The sequence below is a fragment of the Lycorma delicatula genome, chromosome 1, assembly GCF_047948215.1.
Source record: "Lycorma delicatula isolate Av1 chromosome 1, ASM4794821v1, whole genome shotgun sequence".
NCBI classification, from domain to species: Eukaryota; Metazoa; Arthropoda; class Insecta; order Hemiptera; family Fulgoridae; genus Lycorma; species Lycorma delicatula.
Window position 1 is genome coordinate 152,071,612 of NC_134455.1, and position 22,749 is coordinate 152,094,360.

The following is a 22,749-nucleotide window of genomic DNA, read 5'->3' on the forward strand; positions in this document are numbered from 1 at the left end:
TTTATCTTTTTTACTATGACTTCACATATTCTATTCTAGCATTTTAACAAGAATGATTAGATTGATAAAATGAAAAATGAGAAAAAGCCAGACAAATGATAATAATTGTACCTGTAGCCAACTCATCGAGAAGCCTAGATATGCCTAGCAAGAAATTGCTTTTGAAAGTAGTACCAAAAATGTTACAACTACCAAGTAACTTAAATGGTTTAGAAGATTATAATATATTTGTATTGTGTGATTCAGAAAGGATTTCACAAGTTAAAAAGCATATAAAAATTTATCTTACAAATTCGGTTGAGGTCCCATTTCATAAAAAACGTGTGAGTTTCGACTCACATAGTTCATTAGTGTCAAATTTGGTCATCAATGCTGTTACCAGTGTTGTTAAAAATCGATACATTTACTGGCGCGGAATGTTCTCACTATGTGTTTTGATTTCATGATTTGCAGTCAGCAACTGCAGTTTAACACAATTTTCATAGAGTATGGTAGGGAGTCTCCTAGTAGGCATACAATTTACTCGTGGCACCAAATCTTTGTTGAGACAGACATCTTCCAGACAGAATGCCTGTTCATTTTGCAGGAAGCAACCATAAATGGTATTGTCTATCTGGACATGCTTCAAAATTTTCTAATTCCTCAATTAGATGATGTCGACTAAGAGACAAAATTACTATCAGCAGGATGGAGTACCAACCTCACTACCACCTAGAAGGCTGAGATTTTCTTGATACTTGATTTCCAGGTCAGTGAATTGGTTGTGAAGATCCAATTGCATGGCCATCTCGCTCCCCACATTTCACTCCACAAGATTTTTTCTTGTGGAGTTTCATTAAAAATCGGATTTATATACCACTTTTGCCTGCTGATCTTGTTGAGCTAAGACTTTGAAATAATGTTGCAGCTGCAGTGGTAATGCCCAATTTCCTGGTTATAGTCTGAAATGAAATTGACTTCAAGTGGAATGTATGTGACATTACTAATCGAAGCCTTATTGAACCGTAGTTAATATTGGATGTCAAATTTGATGTGTTTTTCTATGAAATAAGACCTCAACCGAATCTGTAGGTTATCTCAGTAAATTTTTTTGTGCCTTTAAAGGTGTGAGGTCCTTTTTGAATCACTCGTTATTTAAAATGGTTTAGACAAAAATTAGTTATTTGAATGATGTTTCACAGGACATCGTCACTTTTTTTTTCTACAAAATAGCATATGAATAATGGAATAGTACTGAATGTAGAAGAGAATAAAGAACTGCTACTAGTCATTCTGAACAAAGATTTTTTATACGTAAACTTAAGGTATCTATGTTACCTTGGACAGAGAGTTTTTGGGAACTGCTACAGAATTATATGAAATGCTATAGAATATTTTAAAACATATTTATTCCATGAAAGAATTCCTTTTCTGTCTCAGTGGGTAATAATAGGTAAACTTACCTCTATGTTAGGATGAGTGGTGTAACAATAATTGATAATTTATCATTGTAAATGTAGTGTACACCTCAAATGTTAACTGCAAGTGATATAATATTAAAAATTAATGAATTTATTTACTGAATTTTTGATGAAGATTGCTTTCCATGGCAGTTTAGCCATAAGATTTGTTGTGCACCCCCAAAAAGTTAACTTATTCTATCCAGTTCTCTGTCTCTGAGTGCTAGAACTTTTCTATCAAGTTAGAAATATCCACAATTCCTGAAAGACTGGCACCAAAAATTTTAAAATATTTCCTCTCCAGAGCATGTTATTAAGTCATAATTTGTTTTGCAGACCCAGCAGGCTGATGCAAACATTTTGTTGAATCTGTTCTCAGAGTAAACCCACTTTAGACAATTTTAATATAACAAGCATATTTTAAATCTTTTATTTCAGATAATAATTTATGCCCACCATACCTTAAATAGATACTCACTACTTTTCACAAACATCATAGATAGTAACTAAAAAGTTGCTGCCTGTGATGTTATATTGCCCATATTCTGTACTTACATTTTATGATTAATCTTCTTATTTCTATTTATTTTTTGTAATGGAAGTGTTATGTAGCTTTTTGCATGGTTTAAAGTAATATTTTTTCAAACTACTGATTCTGATTACTTTTGAATCATAAAAATACCTGCTTTGTTTTTCATTCTTATTTAGCTATTATAATTTCTTTAGCCAAATTAGGTTTGCTGTTCAAAATCTTTCATAATATATGTTATAATGTACTTTTTTTAATTCAGTGTATTTTCAGTTTATGTTATATTGTGTGGAAAAAACTTTAAGCTGGTTTACAAGTAATTCATTGCTGACATCTTATCTAAAATTGTACTGTTGTAGTATAATTTGTCAAATTTAAAAATGTAATTGACAACTATCCTGAATTTAGTAAAGAGGGAAAAGATGCTAATTTCCATTGGTTTATGAGTAATCTTTTTTTTGTTATGGATGTTTCTTAAGGTTGTATCTAGCAACCTGCTTGATATATACATGTAATAATATTATATTCAGTGCTTGATGTATTCAGTTCTTGTTCCAGGTCACTAGTCTCTATTTTAAGCCTTGCTACCTTCATCATGCTGGCACTTCCTCTTCCATTATCTTCCATGAAACCTCTCTTCTTTCCATATCCTCCTTAATATACTTTTTCCATGTCATACATGATTGCTTTCCTTCCATTCCACATCTCTTTTATTGACATAAGATTCTCACATCTACCATTCTCTTTACTTATTCAAACCATTTAGTTTATTTTTCTCAAATTGTTTTTATTTATTATTTTGTTAAATTGGTCATAATTCTCACCCAATTCTTTCTTGTTTTTCCCACTTCTGATCTCAAAAAAACTTCCATCTGTCCTTTTTTGACCTCTACGCTATTACTCATGTTTCTGATACATAAATAACTACAAGTACATAACATAGGTATAAAATAGCATTGTTTCCTTCCATGGAATTGATCTTACCCATTAAAAATACTTAACACTTAAAAAAATCTGAAAATTGTTGTACTTTCTCTCTCCCTCACTCCCTCTCACAACCTGTTTATGTTTAATGTCAGCTGGCAAAACCAGTGTTACCTTCTCAAACATGTTACTTTAATGTAGACCAATTCAGTAGCATTTTCATAGGAGTAGAATTGTACTCATTATTATCCTGATTTGTTTCATGTTACTGAATTTAATAATTTTTAACTCACCCACTTCATATATATATATATATATATATATATATATGAGGTTTGTCCAAAAGAAATCTGGGAAAAAAAATTATTAAAATTATTTCATTTTTTAAAAATAAAATAACTTTGTTATATAACTTAATAAGATTCCCTCTGGTGTAATGTCTTTCTCTCACAATATACTTGTTCTCATATTTTTTTCATTGTTATCTGTTTCATGGAACATTTACATTTGTAATTTTTTTTAATCTTCTGTCATCTGGAATCAGTTTATTCTTACAGAAAGAAAAAAAATTCCTTTTATCTTGAAACAAAAATAGGTTCTGTAAAAGGCAGATGAAATGATGAGGATTTACTGGGAGACAATAGTTGTGTTATGCTTTTCCAAAAACTCTCAAATAAGGAGTACCAAATAAAAACAAAACCAAATATGCTCAGGAGTATTGTCGTGGTGCAGCATCCATATTTGTTTGCCTGTACTTCAGGTCCCTTTCTTACTACCTCTCAAACGTTGCATTACTTCCACATAAGACTTACTGATATAATGATTACAAGGGACATAATAAATGATACCATTACAATAAAGAAAGATGATCAATATTATTTGAGTGACTTAATTGTGCTTAGTTTGAAATGCGGATGCCAATCATAACTCTGTGTATAATTTTATGTATATTCTATTCTGTTGGTTTTGTTCCAATTTTTTTCAAAATTTCTATAAATGTTTACTTAATTTCAAACATAATGTTTTTCAGAATCTTGATTTTTTCTTTATATCAATTAATTACCACAAGTACAAGTATACAACAACATTGTTTGGTTTCTGACTGGAAAGAAAATATAAATGTTGAGTAACATGATAAATTGTTATTTAAAAAAAAAATTAACTATGTAATGACACTAGTGGAGTTGTGAGAAATGATACATTGGTGTTTAAAAAACTTAATATATATATATATTTTTGTTGCAGGCCACCAAAAGTTTTATAGAGGTTGTTAATCGGTTAAGGAGACGCCGGTGTGCTGGACCGGTATCATGGGGTACTGCAGTTAAGTTTCTAGCTGCACGTAAGTTTGATGTTGCTCGAGCACTTGCATTATATGAACAGCATGAAGCTACTAGATATCGGGAAGGACTTGTACATTTTGATCCTACTCAAGAGCCATTGAAAAGTGAGCTTGATACTGGAAAATTCACGATATTGGTAAGCTTATCTTGAACTTATTGCTGATTCTAATTTTGGATAACTAGTTTCTCATTATTAGATGTAGTACTTTTCTCAATATTAGATCTAGATTAGATATAATATTGTCAATAATAGATTATCACTATGAGATCAATGAATGAACTAATCCATTTTAGGAGTTAGAGACACCTCTAACTCCTAGGAGACTTCTAGGACTTAGTTAAATATTAACTTAAATATTAGGAGTTAGAGATACCTCTAATTCATAGGAGACTTCTAGGAGTTAGTTATGACACTAGTGTGGCTTCTTGGTCAACTTTCAGACAGTCCTACAGTCAGGTTGCCATCCCACTAAGCCTCAGTTAAGAAATGGCTTTCCTACTGCTAATATGAAGATGCCAGCATGGAGCCAGGGCTGACTCAATTTCCACAGAACCTATCCATGGAAGATAAATGATAATGAAAAGGGAAGTAAGCTTCCCTTTTCGTTTCGCATTTGTCGAGTAAGCTCAAAGGGAACAGTCACCCTTAGAGATACTTGTCTTCTTTTCTTTAATAGTTCAAGACCAGTTACTTGCTGTTTGATTAAATATTATCAGATTAGAAAATAAATAACTCAGAAATGGGGTCTCAGGTTTTTATAAAGTATACACAAAAGTTAGCCTGTTCAGTAATATATTTTTTGATTGCCTTTTAACAATTCTTTCAAACACTTTATTTGGTAAATTTTTTAAGAATGTAAATCTGAAAAAAGATCGGCTCAAACTGTGATTCTAAAGGCCATACAATCAAATGAGGGTATTTGTATTTATGAGGAGACATTCTTATTAAGATTATTTAAGTTGGCATACAATGATAAGATATTGATGAATTAATAGTTATTGCAATACTTTTTCATTCTCTTGACTGAAAATATATTTATTTTGAAGTTTTTAAAATGTTTTAAATTTTATTAAGAACCATTTTTGTCAAAATAAAATGTAAAAAGCTAAAATAATTGTGTAAATGTAAACAAAGAAGAATTTATTAAAATAAAAAATATCACTGAAGATGGGCTTGGGCCCAAAAAACGTTTTGATGAACATAAAAAAGTAAAGGTAAGAGTGTTTATAATTCTGTACGTTGAGGAGGCTGAAAAAATATTATAGATTATGTATAGTTATTTAACATATAGAGGAAAAAATTGAACTATAAAAAATTTATTTTAAATAAATTAATATATATATATATTTTGCTTATACGAGAGCTGTTTATATTAAATCTCTGATTGTGTATCTAAGTAAACAAGAGGTAGGCGGTAGCCAGGTTTGCACGTTGTGCATTTGCCAGCTCTATTGCATCATTTGAGCCAAGATACAGGGAATTGAACATGGCTGCTATGATCAATACTGCCGCCAAATGTGAGTTGCGAAGTGTGATATGCTTTCTGTAAGCAGAAGAATGTAGTGCTGCTGAAACTCATCACAGAATGAACCTAGTGTATGGTGAAAACTTTGTGAGTGATAGTAGTTTATGGAAATGCTGTAGAAAATTTAAAGAAGGGTGAAGAGACGTCCATGAAAAAATTGGGCAAGGATACAAGTCTGTTGCTACTGTACGCTTGGTTGATTTTGTTCGTAATGAACAGTGGTTAATGGTAAATGAACTTTTTGCAGAAATCCCAGAAAAATATCAAGGTCTTCTCTGTGTACAATTGTGACTAAATACCTAAGATACTGAAAACTGTGTCCACATTGGGTCCCAAAAATGTTGAGTGGCAATCACCAAATGCAATGAATGGCATTAGCCTTAATGTTTCTCACATGTTACGATAATGAGGGGGAAGAGTTTTAAAATCTATTGTTACTGGTTATGAGACTTGGATTCAGTATGACAATTCAGAAACCAAAGAAAGGTTTAAGCGGTGGATGCACACTTCTCCAAACAAGCTAAAAAAGTTCAAACAGACACTGAGCAACAGGAAAACAATGGCTACAGTTTATGGGACCATAAAGGTGTCTTTTGGTGGACTTTTTTGATGGAGCAGAAGAAAACAGAAACAATGGAACTTTATTGTAAGTCTTTATTTTGCGTTCGCAGAGCAATCCAGAACAAATGAAGAGGCATGCTGTGATCCGGCTTTAATCCATGACTATGCACGACCGCACTGTACCAATGTGACGCAAAACCTTCTCAAACAAATGAAGTGGAAAGTTGTTGATCATCCACCATATAATCCAGACCTAGCACCTAGTGATCTTCACCTCTTTCGAGAATTGAAGGCATAGTTGGGCAGACAACACTTCGCCTCCAACAAAGAACTTCAGGAGGATTTCAAGATGTACCTTACCTCATCAGCAGCAAATCTCTTTGAAGAGGGCATCAGAAAGCTGGTGTCACAATACAACAAATGCCTCAATCATTTTGGCAACTATGTAGAAAAATAAGTTAGATACTACTCAACTTTTTGTAATAAAATGGTGTTATATCAGTGTGTCTTTTTTTTATAGCCCATCGGAGGTTGAAAGAAAAATAACCCTCGTACATATATACAGTATATGAGGTGTGATAAAAAAATACGGTGAATAATTTTTTATTAAAAAAAGTAATAAGCTTACATAGAATTCAATTTAATCTCCTTCAAAGTACTGTCCTTGGCTAGCAATGCACTTATCCCAATGTTGACTCCATGACTGGAGGCATTTCTGGAAGGCGTCTTTCGGAAGGGCTTTCAGCTGCTCGGTCGTGGCCCTCTCAAAGTCAGCATTGGTGTCAAAACGTTTTCCTTTAAGCACAGTTTTAATTTTTGGGAAGAGCCAAAAGTCGCATGATGCTAAATCCGGTGAGTATGGCGGATGTTTGGACAGACAGGAACACTTTTTTCGGCCAAAAACTCATGAATGAGAAGCGAGGTGTGACACGGCGCGTTGTTTGTGGTGAAGAAGGAAGCCATTGGTCCATTTTTCTGGTCGCTTTCTTTGTACGACGTTTCGCAAATGTTGCAGTACACCCTTATAAAATTCAGAGCTTACAGTTGTTCCCCTTGGAACGAACTCTAATCGCACTATGCCCTCACTATCAAAAAAACAACGAGCATGACCTTGATGTTGGATTTTGGGCGAGGAGATGAACTGGTTTTCCATTGGGAACTCTGCATTTTGGTCTCAGGGTCATAGCCATAGACCTAAATTTCATCTCCAGTTACAATTTTGGCCATGAAGTCCGGATCTGCATGAAGATGACCCTTCAACTCTGTGCAAATTGACACACGATTTTCCTTCTGTTCATTACTCAAAAGTCTGGGAACAAATTTTGCCCTCACTCGTCTCATTTGCAATTCATTAGTTAAAATGCTTTGAACGGATCCGTACGAGATGTTAAGGTCTTCCGATAGCTCTTGAATAGTCATTCGCCTGAACGCACCATTGTTTCCACTTTTTTCACATTTTCAACTGTTTTTGAGATTACTGGACGTCCCGCACGCTGCTCGTCTTCAACAGACTCATTTCCGTTTTTAAATCGGTCGTACCACTTGTATACAGTCTTCAAAGTTATCACATTATCGCCGTACACCGATTCTAACATTTTGTGAGCTTCTTTGGCACTCTTTTGCAACTTAAAACAAAACTTAATGTTAATGCGTTGTTCAAAATCCATGTTGCGCGACAGACACGATAAACACAACCTCACTCTAGCGGCTCTGGCAGCTGACTGGCAAGCTCGAACGTGTTACAACTTGTCCCTGCCTGTCTCAGTTGATCACGCTATTGGACAAATTACAGCATATGGATGTAGCGTCGGCAGTTGCCGCTATAAAAATTCATTTACCATATTTTTTGATCACACCTCATATACTATTTTTCTGCATATTTGCCATTCACTGCAATACATTTTTTATATCGGCTTACCAGCTTCATTACTATTAATAAAGAATTCTGCTGCCCGTGATTTAAACCAATTAATTACTCTGTTTTGCAATTCTTCATCATCTTCAAACTTCTGCTATGCAAGCCATTGTTTTTAATGGAGAAAAAGGTAATAATCACCAGTGCAAGATTCGAACTGTAAAGTGGATGTTTGAAGATTTCCCAGCGAAATTGTTGCAGTTGTTCAGTAGTTTTGTTTGGTGTGTGAGGTCGTGCATTATTGTGGTGAAACAAAATCCTGTCGGTTAGCTTCCCATGTCTTTTGTTTTGAATTGAACATGTAAGTTTTCTAAGCGTTTCACAGTACATATTAGCATTAACAGTTCTCCCACATTCAAGAAATTCAGTCAGCAATATTCCTTCAGTGTCAGCTTTATCCCTCCAGTATAAGGTTTTTTATTAAACTTTCTCACTTAAATGTTTTGGGCTTCAGGGATGATGAATGCTGCCATTGCATTGATTGCTGCTTTCTCTCAGCATTTGAATAAGATATCACTGGTCACAAGTTGTTTCCATAAATCATGAATCAGTTGTTTCCATCCGTCAATCCTTCATTTTCGTAGCTTCTCAAAAATGTTTGAGCTGCAGCAAGACGTTTTTCTTTGTGTTTTTTGTCAACATTTTTGGTACTATCTAGATCACAACTTTCTATAATCCAGTTTTTTTGACAGATGATAAAGCAAAAGGAAATTCAGTCAGTAATTGAGAAACAGTAAGCCTTCTGTTTTGAAGGATTTTTGCATTCACATTTTCAGTCAATTCATCTGTAAGGACAGTCAGGTGACCACTACGTTCTTCGTCATGAACATTCATTCTTCCTCCTCGAAACAAACAATACCACTGACAAACTTTACCTTCGCACATAATACTCGGTCCATAAATATTGACAATTTTGCTGTGAATATCAGCAGCAGTTTTGTTTTTCACCAATAGATAACGAAGTACTAATCGCACTTTACAACTCACCGAACCATTATTTATTGTAGCACTCATTTCAGCTAGACTATACATAGTAACCAACACAAATAATGTTAACCTATTGTTGCAAACAAGTGATTATTGATATAAATAAACATGCTACACTAGTGTCATCAATTTCCACCGCACCTAATGGTGGCAAATTGAAAACGGCCTTTATTTAGAAAACATGTGTTGATGTGTTGTAGGATTGTACACTTTAAATTATTTGTACCATGTAAGTTATAGTAAACAAATAGTGATGTATTATAACTCATTCCTGTTAAGAGAAGTAAAGGACTAATGAAGCTGGAGTAATAAATATTAATGTAAAAAGGGAGGGAATTCAAAAAAAAGAATTTTGTAATTGAACAATATTACTGATTGTTTATTTTCACTAATTAATTATTCGTGTAAGTAACTGAAAATAAAAGTACTTTTTGCCTATAATGTTGAGAATCATGGCTCAGTTTCTTTATAATTTTACCAGCAATGATTTTATTTTTTTTTTTAATTTAAGATAAGTAAATGATGGTTATATAGTGTTAAATTATTGGTATCAAACATTTTTGCAAATATTTTATTTTTTTCACATAAAATTGATTGCAGCAGATTAGATCTCATACTGAAATCTCTTGCTTATGTAACTGTTCTGTAGATGAAGTCATATTGTAAATTATGCAAATAAATAATGACTAAACTCAAGGTCACATGTTTAAGTAAGGAAGTTTTTTTTTATCATTAATGGTTGCAGATTATGAAAAAATAGTTTATATTAGATAATAACTACTATCATAATTATAACTTTTATATCGGAAAAAGTATATGTACTTTTCTCCTACGAAAAGTAAAAAAATTTGCATATCTGAGGCTACTGTATTAAACTGGTTTTCAATAGGAATGATAACCTCAGTAATTATTCTACTTTAAAAAACTGCTAATTTTTTTTTTTTATTAATCTGACCTAGTTCATTAACATCAGTGTTCTCAACCTTTTTTGTACTTATTATCTTGCACATTATGCAAATCTGTAATTGCTGCATTATAATTATTTTGAATTAAATTATTTTTGTTTGAGCATATTTCACCCAGTACTGAATTTTTTTTTTCATTTTTTATGTGTTGAACTAGATTTCTATGAATAATAATTAGATCTACTCTAAAATTAATTATGTGTATCTAATAGTTTATTTCTATGATATGTTTTTAAAAAATTAATTATTTTTTTAAGGAATAAATGACTTTTTTGTGCATTTGTAAATATAAAAACAAGTATAATTTTAAAGAACAGGAATAAAAATGATGCTTCACACTAAAACAGTTAACTTCTCTGTTTAACTTCTCTTTCCATTTATTCTAATTGCCTTTATAATTGTAATTTATAGGCATATAAATTATTATAAAGAATTATTAATATTCTACAAAATCTTTTTCACCTCATATTTTGCACTGAATTGTTGAAATATAAATAATGGTGTGAACATAAGTATGTAGTAATGGTGGAAAAGCCAAATAAGTTCTACTGCCCATGTATTTTCTTCTTTATGTTTCTTTATCATTTGAATACTTAGGATGGTATCTCTTAGAAAAATGTGTGATTTATTGTTCCTGAAAATTAAGTAAATCCGTTAAGATTATTTGACTTTTGCATAAATCCACTTTAATTTATTGATTCTGTTGAGAAGTAACTTATCCACAGTAATGATTTAAGGTTTTTTTTATGATTAATTCACCAAATAAGTTTGAAGCTTGTGCATTGAAATATGAAATGGAAATTTTTTAGTGAATAAAAAAATGCCATGCCTGACTGGGACCTCCAGATGAAAGGCTGAGATGTTACCATTGTGCCACTGAGATCATTTTGTTTTTATAAGTATCATCACTACTTTTAATTCCTTAAAAAAATATTTTATTATCACGTATACTACCTAAGTCTTAGCGTAATAGGAAATTGATCAACTGCGGGATAATTATTGTTTTATTTAAACCATGACCATCAGCCATGGAATACTTTGCTTCTGAAAGATATGTTTTGAGATCTCCTTTTGGCAATTTGTAAAAAATTTCCCATAAAAAAATAATTTTCATTCTAATGCAATTTTTCAGTCGTAAATTTTTATCAGATTTGAGTAGCAATTAGATATTCAGTATTGTTCATCACACTTATTTTCTGGTCAGCTGATATCATTCACTATCCTAGATATGAACTTTTAATGATTTTTAAGCCATATGAATTATTCATAGATGTACACAATTTTAATTTTTGGTGTGTAGTGTATGTAATTTGTTATATCTTGTTAAGGGTTTTTACTCAGAAAATTTAATTTTTATATGGTTTAAAAAAGTCAGTAGACAAGGCAGTGGAAAGTATTATTGAGCAAAATGTAACTATGATTAACGATGCAATAAACTGTAGGTTACACATAAAAAATATTGTTCACACTCGTTCCAGTCAAATCTTAATTCAATTCTTTATTCTTGTATTTATTCAAATTCTTTCTACCAGTAGTTATTATAGAGGCACAGAATCTTTTCCAGTTTTCTCTGCCTATCATCATATATCTCCATTTTTAGTATTAATTCTGCTCCTGCTACTACTGTCTTGTTTTTTTTAATCATTTAAATTTTAAGGTACTGTGGGATTGATTCACTGAGCCCTAGCCAGGGTGAGCTGGGCCTGTTACCTTATAGATCAATGCCTATTTTTTTTTTTTTGTATATATTGTGATAGAATTAATGTTTGTAAGTAAAGAAGTATATTTTCCATTATATGTATTCCTGTCACAGTATTGCATTTTGTTATCATTTAATTTATAAATTCACATTGTAATCCATGTTCAGAAGTAGAGGTACTTACTTATACAGGTGTTCAACTTAAAAGAGGCCCCATCACTTAGTTTGGTCTATATGTAATTGCTTATTGGCAAACACTTGCATAATAATTTACAGAAGGTGTTGAAAATGATGTCCATCCATTTCTATGCACTTGTCAACACATTTGACCATGATCCTCTTGTTTACTGTATCCTGTCTATTTCCTGGATGGCATTGGTAATGTTTGTCTTCAATTCCTGCAGGGTGTGTGGATTGCTCCTATAAACAATTTCTTTTAAGTAACTCCGTAGATAGAAGTCTGGACTAGTCAGAAGAGGTAACCTTGGTGGCCACAATCCTTTAGATATGATTCTTCCATTGAAAACAATCCTGTAGCATCTTGATAGTATAGTGACCTGTATGGCAAGTGGTGCTGTCCTGTTGCAACCAGCCATCACACGTCACCCCCATCCTCTTGCAATAAGGCTATGAACATTGGATAATTCTTGGTAGATGAAAGCATGCACAGTTTTTAAAAAAAAACAAGGGTCCCGTTATTCATCGCCTTGAAACTGCACATGGGAGATTCAAAGAAAATGTGAGGGTTTTCAGTACCTGTGTCCAGTAGTTCTGACTATTAACATAATCACCAAGGTGAAACTGTGCTTCATCTGTGAAAAACAGTTAATCTGAAATGCCATTGTTGCCTCTAATAAAGTTCTCGAACCATTATAGCAGTGAACCCTTTTAGCGTAATCAGCGTTCTCCTCACTGCAATGTGGGCTGAACCTAGTGAAGTGTTCTTTTCCTAGCTTTAGTCTTCTCAAAGATTTATGAGGACATCTTGTAACTGCCGCTTTAATGTTCTGTATGACCTGTGTTTTAACAACACAGGTCATACAGAACATAATATTGTATATATAATATAATATATCATATTATTATGAGAACTTCCCAGTGGAAGACGTTAAGCATTCATGATTCATATTTCTTTCGCTTGGCATTCTTCTTTTCCCTCCAAAATTCTTTCATTCTTTCAGAAAAGGCCTTCTACCGTTCTTCAGACCATTTTGGACAATGTTGTTTAGACTTCGGCACTTCTGGTTTAACTTCCGTTTATCTATTTTATTTCTGTATGTGTTTCTGTCTATGATCCCCTCCAGCGTAATTCTGGCATGTTCTAAATATCTTCTTGTTTCTGTGAGCCAGGGGATTGCAACTTTTAATGATGTTAAGAATGCGATTATTCTTTTGGTCAGTCGGTTTTTTGGCAGCCTGTAAAGGTGTCCAAAGAATTTCATTTGTCTTTTCCTTTTGTCACTTTCAATATTAGAGTATGTTTCAACAATTTTGTTCGGTTATAATGTGTATCCTTCTTCAGTTTGTCTTGTCTCAATATTTTCCTTATAATCTTCCTCTCATGTTTCTTTATTTCTTCTATTTTGGTTTTCCTATTTCAGGTCAATGTTTCACTGGCATATAATGCTGTGGGTTTAATAACTGTGTTGTAATGTCGGATTTTCGTTTGGCGCGAGAGGGATTTCTTGCTGTAGAAATTTTGCACTAAACCTAGAGCTTTCTTGACCTTCTGCAGACGGTCCAATTGACTTGGTTTCTCAGAGCTGTTCAGCGTAATAAATTCTCCAAGGTACTTAAAGTGAGGGACTTTATTTATTACTCCATATTTTGTGTTTAAATTTGGGATTTCTATTCTGGAGCAGATGAACACTGTTTTTTTCAAACGAAATTTGTATTCCCACTTTTTCTGCATATTCCTTGAGTGTTTCTATTTGTTTTATCGCAGTCCGTTCGTCTTCCGCAAGGATTGCCAAATCATCTGCAAATGCCAGGTAAGGGTTACTTAAATTTAATTTTGCAAAAATCAATGAAATCGGTTTCCAGTATTTTTGTTGTTTGAATGTATTTTCCCACTCTTTCATCACTTTGTCCAATGTGATGTTAAATAGCAGGGGGGAGAGTCCATCCCCTTGTCTCACTCCCGTCTTAATTTCAAAGGGTTCTGAGATTTGCTGAAATATATTTTCTGAAATATAGAAACACAGTCGGCAAGTACCACGCACATAAGTCCACAAACAAAATATATTATCATATTATTATATATATATATATGTTATTAGATGTGTCAGGCACATTTCTGGTCTAACACTGAACCTGTTTCACAAATTTTTTTTAACTAACCTTTTCAAATTTCTCTATGAACTTTCACTGACAAACAAATGAGATTTCATCTCTAAATAAATTTCCATCATGAACACATGTTCTTCAACAAAACCCCATTTTAATGAAACAAAATACAATTGCAATCGACACAGACTGGCAATACTCAAATGTGCAGGCAATATACAATCCTCTGGACTCCAGTTCCAGTTGTACCAACATCTTCATTATTGTACCCATTTCACACAAATATATACATTTTTACAAAAATATGCATGTATTATAAACTATTGAGTGATGGGGCTTTCTTTAAGTTTAACACCTTTTTGTTGTGTTTTACAGCAAACAGAAAAACTATAGACATTTTATAACTCATAGAGTTCATCTTTCAAACAGGGATTTTACTAGTTTACAGCCTCATTAAACTTATAATTTATATAATTATAATTTTATATATATATATATATATATATATATATATATATATAAAATTATAATTTACATACATATAATGTTATCATACATATAATGTTATAATGTTATAGTTATAAGTTAGTATTACAGTTATAATTATAAATTATTAATATTATTATATTGTTTTCGAAAAAGGTGAAGTTTCAGTTCTGTCAATTAATAATAAAGAGTTTATTTTGCAGATCATTAATTAATTATTATGTTCATTAGGATGAACTAGATTATTTAAACTGATTAATATAAAATTGTTCATTAATTTTTTCAGATTTTTTAATTTTTTTTAGATATTTCTCATTTTATTACTATTATTAAATAAATAACTTTTACTCATATTATTAAGGAATTAGCTCCCCGTCCCAGATTCGCCCTTGCTATATGGTTACTTGCACTTCCTATAGCGGTCAATCTTTTTATTTTATGTTTATTAGTCAAGTAAGCGAAGGCAGGTGCATCCAATTACCCATACAGTAATAGTGGCAGTGGCTGTGGTGGTTGAGCCACATACCTTAGCACTCCTTAAAAAAGTTTGAATTAAAATAACCCAAAAGTAGTTTTTAAATATTTATCTGAAGAATATCTGCAAGCCCAAATCTACTGAATATCTCGTTTACTACAGTCAGGATTGGGATAATTTGCAATCATTGTTCAAAAACTTTTTACCTTTTTTCATCATCTTTCTAGGTCGAATTTAAAAAATCTAATAATTTGTTTATTTGATGTAAAGATTACACTCATCAAAAATCAGGTTGATTTCTTTGCTTGTTATTGAAGAAAATAAAAATATAACAGGGTTTCAGAAAAAATTCAGAAATCAATTTTAACCTTTGAAAATCGGAATGAAAGTCAAAAAATCTAGAAATTGGTTTTTCGATGTTCATAATTAATCAGTTTAAACCCAGCTCACACAGTGGTAGACATTCATTGTTCACATTTCATTAAAGTTTGTTCCTCAACTGGCAAATCTCCACTACTACATTAGAGATTTTTTGAGGTGAAATATACCCAAAAACCTTCTCAGTTATGCCAAGAAACATGGACAAAAATTTAATTGCGAAAGATCGGGTAGTTTTTTGTTTATCCCAAACAAACAAAAACCCTCTTCATCTCTATATAATAGTATAAATACAGATTACTTTACTTTAATTCTATTATCATATAATAGTATTCATTTGATTGATTCGAATCATTTAGTTCAAACCTTATTCACAGTTCATTAATTCAATTCATTAAAGTTTTTGCTTCAACCGGCAAACCTCTACTACTACATATATAATATACATATAATTTTTTTTGAGATGAATTATATCCAAAAACCTTTGCAGATGCTAAGAAACATGGGTAAAAATTTAGTAGTGATTGATCGGGTATTTTTTCATTTTTCCTGAACAAAAAAAATCCCTCTTCTTCTTTTTGGTTGCCAGTATAAATTATAAAGCATTTAAATACGATGGCTGTTTTTTTATCAACCCCCGACTGTGCATTGTAGACAAGAGATAGGTGGGAGCCAAGTTTACGCATCATATGATTGCACCTCCCTCCCCACAACCTCTACCATTGCCGGCTCCATTGCTTCAGTCTGAGCTGAGCTATGGCAGTAGAACATGGCCCCCCCCATGATGCTCCTGCCAAGTGTGAACTGTGAAATGATACGTTATCTGCAAGCAGAAAGAAGTGCTGCTGAAATCTATCGCAGAATGAGTCTGGTATATGGTGAAAACTTAATGAGTGATGGTAGTGTATGGGAATGATGTAGGACGTTAAAAGAAGGGTGAACAGACATCCATGACGAAGCTGGGCAAGGACACAAGTCTGTCACTACTCTACACCTGGTTGAGCGTGTTGATGATTTCTACGATAAACAAAGGTTTATGATAGTGACTTTCTGCAGAAACCCCAGAAATTTCAAGATTTTCTCTACACACAATTGTGACTAAAGACCTAGGATACTGGAAACTGTGTGTATGTTGGATCCTAAAAATGTTGAGTGACAATCAGAAAATGCAGCAAATGGCATCAGCCTTAATGGTACCCATACATTATAATAATGAGGGGGAAGAGTCTATTGTTACTGGCAATGAGACTTGGATCCAGCATGACAATCCAAAAACCAGAGAACAGTTTAAACAGTGGCTCCACACTTCTCTAAAAAGTCAAAAAGTTCAAAGAGACACTGAACACAGGAAAACAATGGCTACAGTTTTTTGGGACCATAAAAGTGTGTTTTTGATGGACTTAACGGAGCAGAGGACAACAATAACAAAGGAAGTTTATTGTGGATTTTTACATCGCCTTTGCAGAGCGATCCAGAACAAATGAAGAGGCATGCTCTTGTCTGGTGTGATTTTGAACCATGACAGTGCACAACTGCACTCTGCCAATGTGTTGCAAGACTTTTCAAACAATTCAAGTAGGAAGTTTTCAACCATCCACCATATAATCCAGACGTAGCACCTAGCAATCTTCACCTCTTTCGAGAATTGTAGGCATGTTTGGGCGGACAACACTTCGGCACCAACAAAGAACTTCAAGAGGCTTTCAAGACATATCTTACCTCAATAGCTGCAAACTTCTTTGAAGAGGACATAAGAAAACTGGTGTCACAATATTATAAATGCCTCAGAAGTTTTGGTGATTATGTAGAAAAATAAGTTAGATGCTACTAAATTTTTAGTAATAAAATCATTTTGTTATGTCACTGTGTCTTTTTTTATAGCCCATCAGAGGTTGAAAAAAAAACTACCCTCGTATAATTTGTCTAAGATATGTATACTGTTTATTCACATTTTCATACATTTATAGTATCTATGAAATAGATTTTGAATACTCCAGTGAATTTTTGTGTTTATTTTTTTACATTTCAGCCTACTTTCAGTATGGTAGGATTTAAAAATCATAAATGTATTCTTCTCCGGAACATTTTTGGAATATTAAAAGATAAACAATACTGCTTTTGTAGAATTTTTCTGTTAATTTTAAAAATAAACAAGTTTACATTCATAAGAGATTTCAGTTGTTTTTACTTAAGTGCTTAAAGCATGAGTACAGTTGTTATAATAGGCCATTGTTGTACTTCCTGTCTGTTGTTCTGTTTCCTGTCTAATACCTGTGTGACTTGTCTAACTAATGTACACCTCCCTAATAATTGAAACTACTGTTTAGAAATAAAATATAATAGACTTATTTTTAAATTAATGTATGCATTTTTTTATGTGAAATAACATATAATGCACTGCTTTATAGCCGACAAGGGATTCTACTGGTGCTGCTATAGCTGTTTTCACTGCCCGTGTACATTCACCACAACTCTCTTCTCATCAGACAACTTTACAGGTGAGTAATTTTATTTATTGCTTTTTGGTTCTAGGAAATTTGATTTCATTGTGTGTTTGTGTATTGTCCTGTTTACCAAATATACATACGTTAAATAAAATAGCCAATTCAGAAATAATTATTGAGTTATGTGTACACAGCACAAGCTATTTAACCTGTACTCAGATGAATAGAAAGCTGGATCTAAAAAAATATTAATTTTTATATAATGTTATTAATAAAACATGTAGTGTAGTGATATTAAATATAACTACTGTATTTGTTTTTATGTAAGGTACGCTATTTTTCTACATTATGCTCTAAAATTGGGATACTCCTTAAAGTTAAAGGCAAGTATTGTTTAACTTTTACTAAATAGTAAGGTCGAATGGTGATTTTTCAAACTATTATATTTTATTAAGACTAGAACACAAAATAAAATAATGGAAACACTATGATACAGAAAGAATCTGGTTTATGAATAAATCATATTGCTGTATGTACATTGATGATGAGCCATTGATATAGTAACAGATGTTATTTCTTAAAAGGATAATATATAATATATATATAATTTAATAATAAATAAGGTTTTTCAATTTGACATATAAGTTTGTTCCCTGTTTTATTTAACTTTACCCTGTATTTAAGCTTTACTCTAATCTGACTGATTTTGATGATTCATTTTTAATTTTTAGTAGAAGTTCCATTGTAAGATAATTTAAATAGAAGACTTGGTAAATGAAAAAAAGTACATTGCCTGCGTTGTTGATTTGAACATAATTTTAATTATACTGTTATCATTAGAGACCCACCATTAGCAGTCTCTGTGTCATCTCTCTGCATTATTTTTCTTGTTTTTATCAAAATACAGAAAAAAACTAATATACAGTATATTCCTGCATTCCAGGGATTCTTAGCCCAATCAGCAACAGTCTCATAATATTGTATCTTTATTCCTATACTTATTTTTATTAAGATTATTTTCTTATTTTATTATTTTATTATTTTCTTTAAATTTTGTCTCAATCAATGTGAATTCAAGGATTAGTAAATTGTTAGTAGTTGTTTGTTCTTAGTTTATTGCCAATTTTTGAGTTACCATCTAAAAGAAATTAAGTTATTTTTTAGTTTTAGCACAGATTTTTAGTCAATTTTATTCTTTTGGAAAATGTTGGTTTATTCTCTTTTCTTTATACAGTTAAACCATTTTTTATTTATTTTGTATCCAAAATGATTTTTATTTATTCTAAAATACAGGCATGTACATAGATGAGCAGTTCTATCAACAATGCTTGATTTTTGGAATTTAATACTTGATCCTTTATTTTTTTTCAGTTTCATTTGAATTCTCTCAATCTCTTCCATTATTATTTCTTCAAACTATGGATTCTTCTTACCTCTGCAGCATAACTTAAATCTTTATTACCTGGAACGATATTTATCAGTAAATCCACTGTTGTACCATACATATTTCATTTATAATATGAACTTTTCTCTTACCACTTTTTAAGCAGATTAATGTTTTCCAGACATCTCTTGTTCTCATTCCTCCTATCACCATACTTATTTCATTGAATTTCCTTTCCCAGAACTTGCTTTTAATCATTGCTACTTCTTTTTTACTGACATATCCTTGCATTGCATATGCCTTCCTTCCTGTTCTCACTATTATTAGTGATTAACCATTTTTACATGCAACCATTTTTTTCTGTCATCCTACCAGTATGGACCTTTTCTCAATACTTATGTCTCCTAAATACCCACAGCTTCTCTTGTCTGCATGAAAACATTCTTTAATGTTGTATAAATACCTTTGATATCACCTTCTTTTAGCATCTCCAGCATCTCATTAAATCAAAATGGTATCGCTTTTAACAGGTTTTTCATGATCTTTGAGAGGTTATAACTTTTTATTTATACAATACATAAGAAACTTTTTTACATTTACAAAAACATTGCAAGTTGTGCAAATTTGAGATTTTTATCACCAGCCCCATCAGAGTTATTTAAAGCTAAAATTTGAATTAAAAAAAAAGTAGTAGGGGTCAGTATATCACCATTAATATTATTTATGGTAAAACTACTAATATATACCTACATATAAAAAATAATTCAAACTGTGTATAGCATCCCTGCCTCTTGAAAAAAAATGACCAAAAGTGAAATTTCACAGTTTTTCATGTTCAACTTTATTGGTAATTTTCTCATAGAAAGAAGAGAGAGGTAAATAAACCACTGTACCAAATGTTTGCCTTGAGAAAATATGATTAAATTGCTTTTTGTTTCATCCTTTCAGGCTCAATAGTTTTCTAGTTATGATTTTTTTTGTAAACCCTTACAATCACAAAAATAGGTGTGCGTACCATAACAAAAATGGCTGACACGGGTAAACTGCTTAAATAAAAAATGTTAAAAATGTTTTAAGGTCCTGAAACATGTAGAAAACAGTTGGGTAAGTTTTAATTTTATTTTGAATTAGTCAAGTAACCAGCTTATGTTTTTTTTGAAACACTTTAAATGGATTGACCCTTATACAAAAAGACCATAGCATCATTCTGGAAACTTTGAAGGTAAAAAATATTTCAGATCTGCTTGAAAATTGTTCATACTTATTAGCCAAGCTCTTCCCATTTTAATGACCAAGTCTTCCCTTAATTATCAAAATGTACAGCCATTTAATTTTTACACTGCTCAGTTCTAAAAACTACAAACGGTATGAGGCTCCTTACTTCTGGTTTCCTTAAAAAATGAATTCTTAAGTTATCATTGTAAGTGTACACCCTTCCAAACACAAGTTCCTTCTGGTTTGCTTTTTTCAAGAATAATAATTCTTTCACTGACTCAAATCCAATTACTGTCTTATCATGCTTTTTGTGCACAACAATGGAAACACTCATTTTAGCCCATCTAGACTTATTAATTTTTCTGTAATAATTACATAATTTCATTTTCTTTCACTTCCCTTCTTTGTTCTTCTTAATGCAGGTTCAGTGCTCAGCTGAGGAACAAAGCCATTATAGACTGACGATTTATCTTTTCTTCCTTGCTATATCGTTTTTTCATTAAGTTGTTGGTGGCCAAGAAATGCATTCATTTGTTGATAGAGCAATGGCATATGACAGTATGCATTATGAGGCTCTTAAGAGGAATCAAGTGAATCCTAATCTTATTAACGTAGTTAAATGTCTTTATGAGGATATTTCTAATCAAGTGAAGTCTGGATGGAAATTGTGTAGGTCTTTTATAGTTAAAAAAGGCTCACATCAAGAGTATTGAAAGACTCCAGCTTTGATTAATTTATATTTATAGGAAGTATATTAATGAATGACAGATGATAATGTAAAGATTGAAGTTTAGAGGATGATTATGTGTGCATTTGATATTAGAGAATTATGATAATGTGGTTTTTATAGGACAAGCTCTAAATAATTATTTAGATAATGGGGACTGTCTACTAGTATTCAGATATCAGTATGTGGTTTTTAGGAGTACCTCGAAGGATTTCGGGGTAAATTTAGGAACCATTGGCTAATGGATAAAGTCAAATATTAGGGGATTATAATGACATTCAGATGATCTACATTACATTAGTATCAGAAGATCACTGACAGTCAATTATTGAAAAAAATAAAATAAAAAGTAAAATTCATATTGCTTTCAATCATTCATTGCAAACAAAGTTTTAACATTTCACATGAACCATTGTTTGTATTATATTAGATTAAAGACTACAGCAAATTACTTACTAAAAGAACATAAAACAAACTTATTTATGTAATCATTAGAAACTTTTTTTTGTATTTACAATATATTGTGCTTAACATGCAAAGTATTGTTTGTTGAGTGACCATCCTTTTTTTATATGCTTTTATTTAATTTACTCTTTGTGTTTGTTGTTATGTCAGTGGCAGTATGTTCAAAACTTTGCCCACCAAACTTTGGATCTATTTTTAAGCTACTTCCCAATAAAAAGTTAACTGGGTCAAAATTTGCATACACATTCATTGTGGATGATAATGCAATATGGTGTAAATTGTTTCATAAATTGTTTTTGATAGAAAATTAGTTCAAAGATACACAATTTCAAACATATACATTCTAACTTGGCTACAGAAGAAGGGACAGAGAGAAAGAGAGAGAGAGAGTGCGTGTGTGTTTGTGTCTGTTAACATTCTTCTTGTGCTACTTGATATCTTCATGATCTGCATTCAAGTTGGCTCCATGTCGAGGAAAAGTTCCATTGAAGTTCTTCATGATGTCAATGAGTCAATGATGAGAACTTATCTATCTTAAAATGGTTGATAACTTTTTTATTTGTTGGAAATTTCTTTTCAAGACCGTCTGTCTGTGAATTGAATTTTACAGCGTTTCAGATTCCTTAGTTTGTTAATGGTTTAAACAGTCACATTCTAATCTGCTTTTTTACTGTTCTGATGTTTCTGCTATTCTTACTTGTGAGTGATACAAACATTTATGTTCTAATCTATTGTTATGTTGCTGTTTTGAATTTACTATTTTTTATAATAAATATTGTCTTGCATGTTTTAATCCACATTGTTCATTTGCGTTGTTCATAATTCATTCAATTGTTCTTTTAGTTAAACTGCTCATGTTGTTCATTTAGTTTAAGTGTTTTTAACTATTCATTTTTTTTAGTCTCAAAGCGAGGCTAAAAAATGTTTCATTACAAAATTTTTATTATTAATCTTTTCTTGTTGTTTTTTTCACTCTTTCTTGTTTTTTGTTGTAATTTGTT

General features: G+C 31.8%; 1 protein-coding gene across 1 annotated transcript in view; it reads left to right on the forward strand.

Moving 5' to 3' along the window:
- The window catches only part of Ptpmeg2 (Protein tyrosine phosphatase Meg2), a 188,520-nt gene that overhangs the window by 20,544 nt on the left and 145,227 nt on the right, over nucleotides 1–22,749 (forward strand). Inside the window, exons 2-3 of the mRNA XM_075365180.1 lie at nucleotides 4,138–4,371; nucleotides 17,922–18,011. Of these exons, the coding sequence (XP_075221295.1) occupies nucleotides 4,138–4,371; nucleotides 17,922–18,011 (324 nt within the window). The remainder of the gene's footprint in view (nucleotides 1–4,137; nucleotides 4,372–17,921; nucleotides 18,012–22,749) is intronic.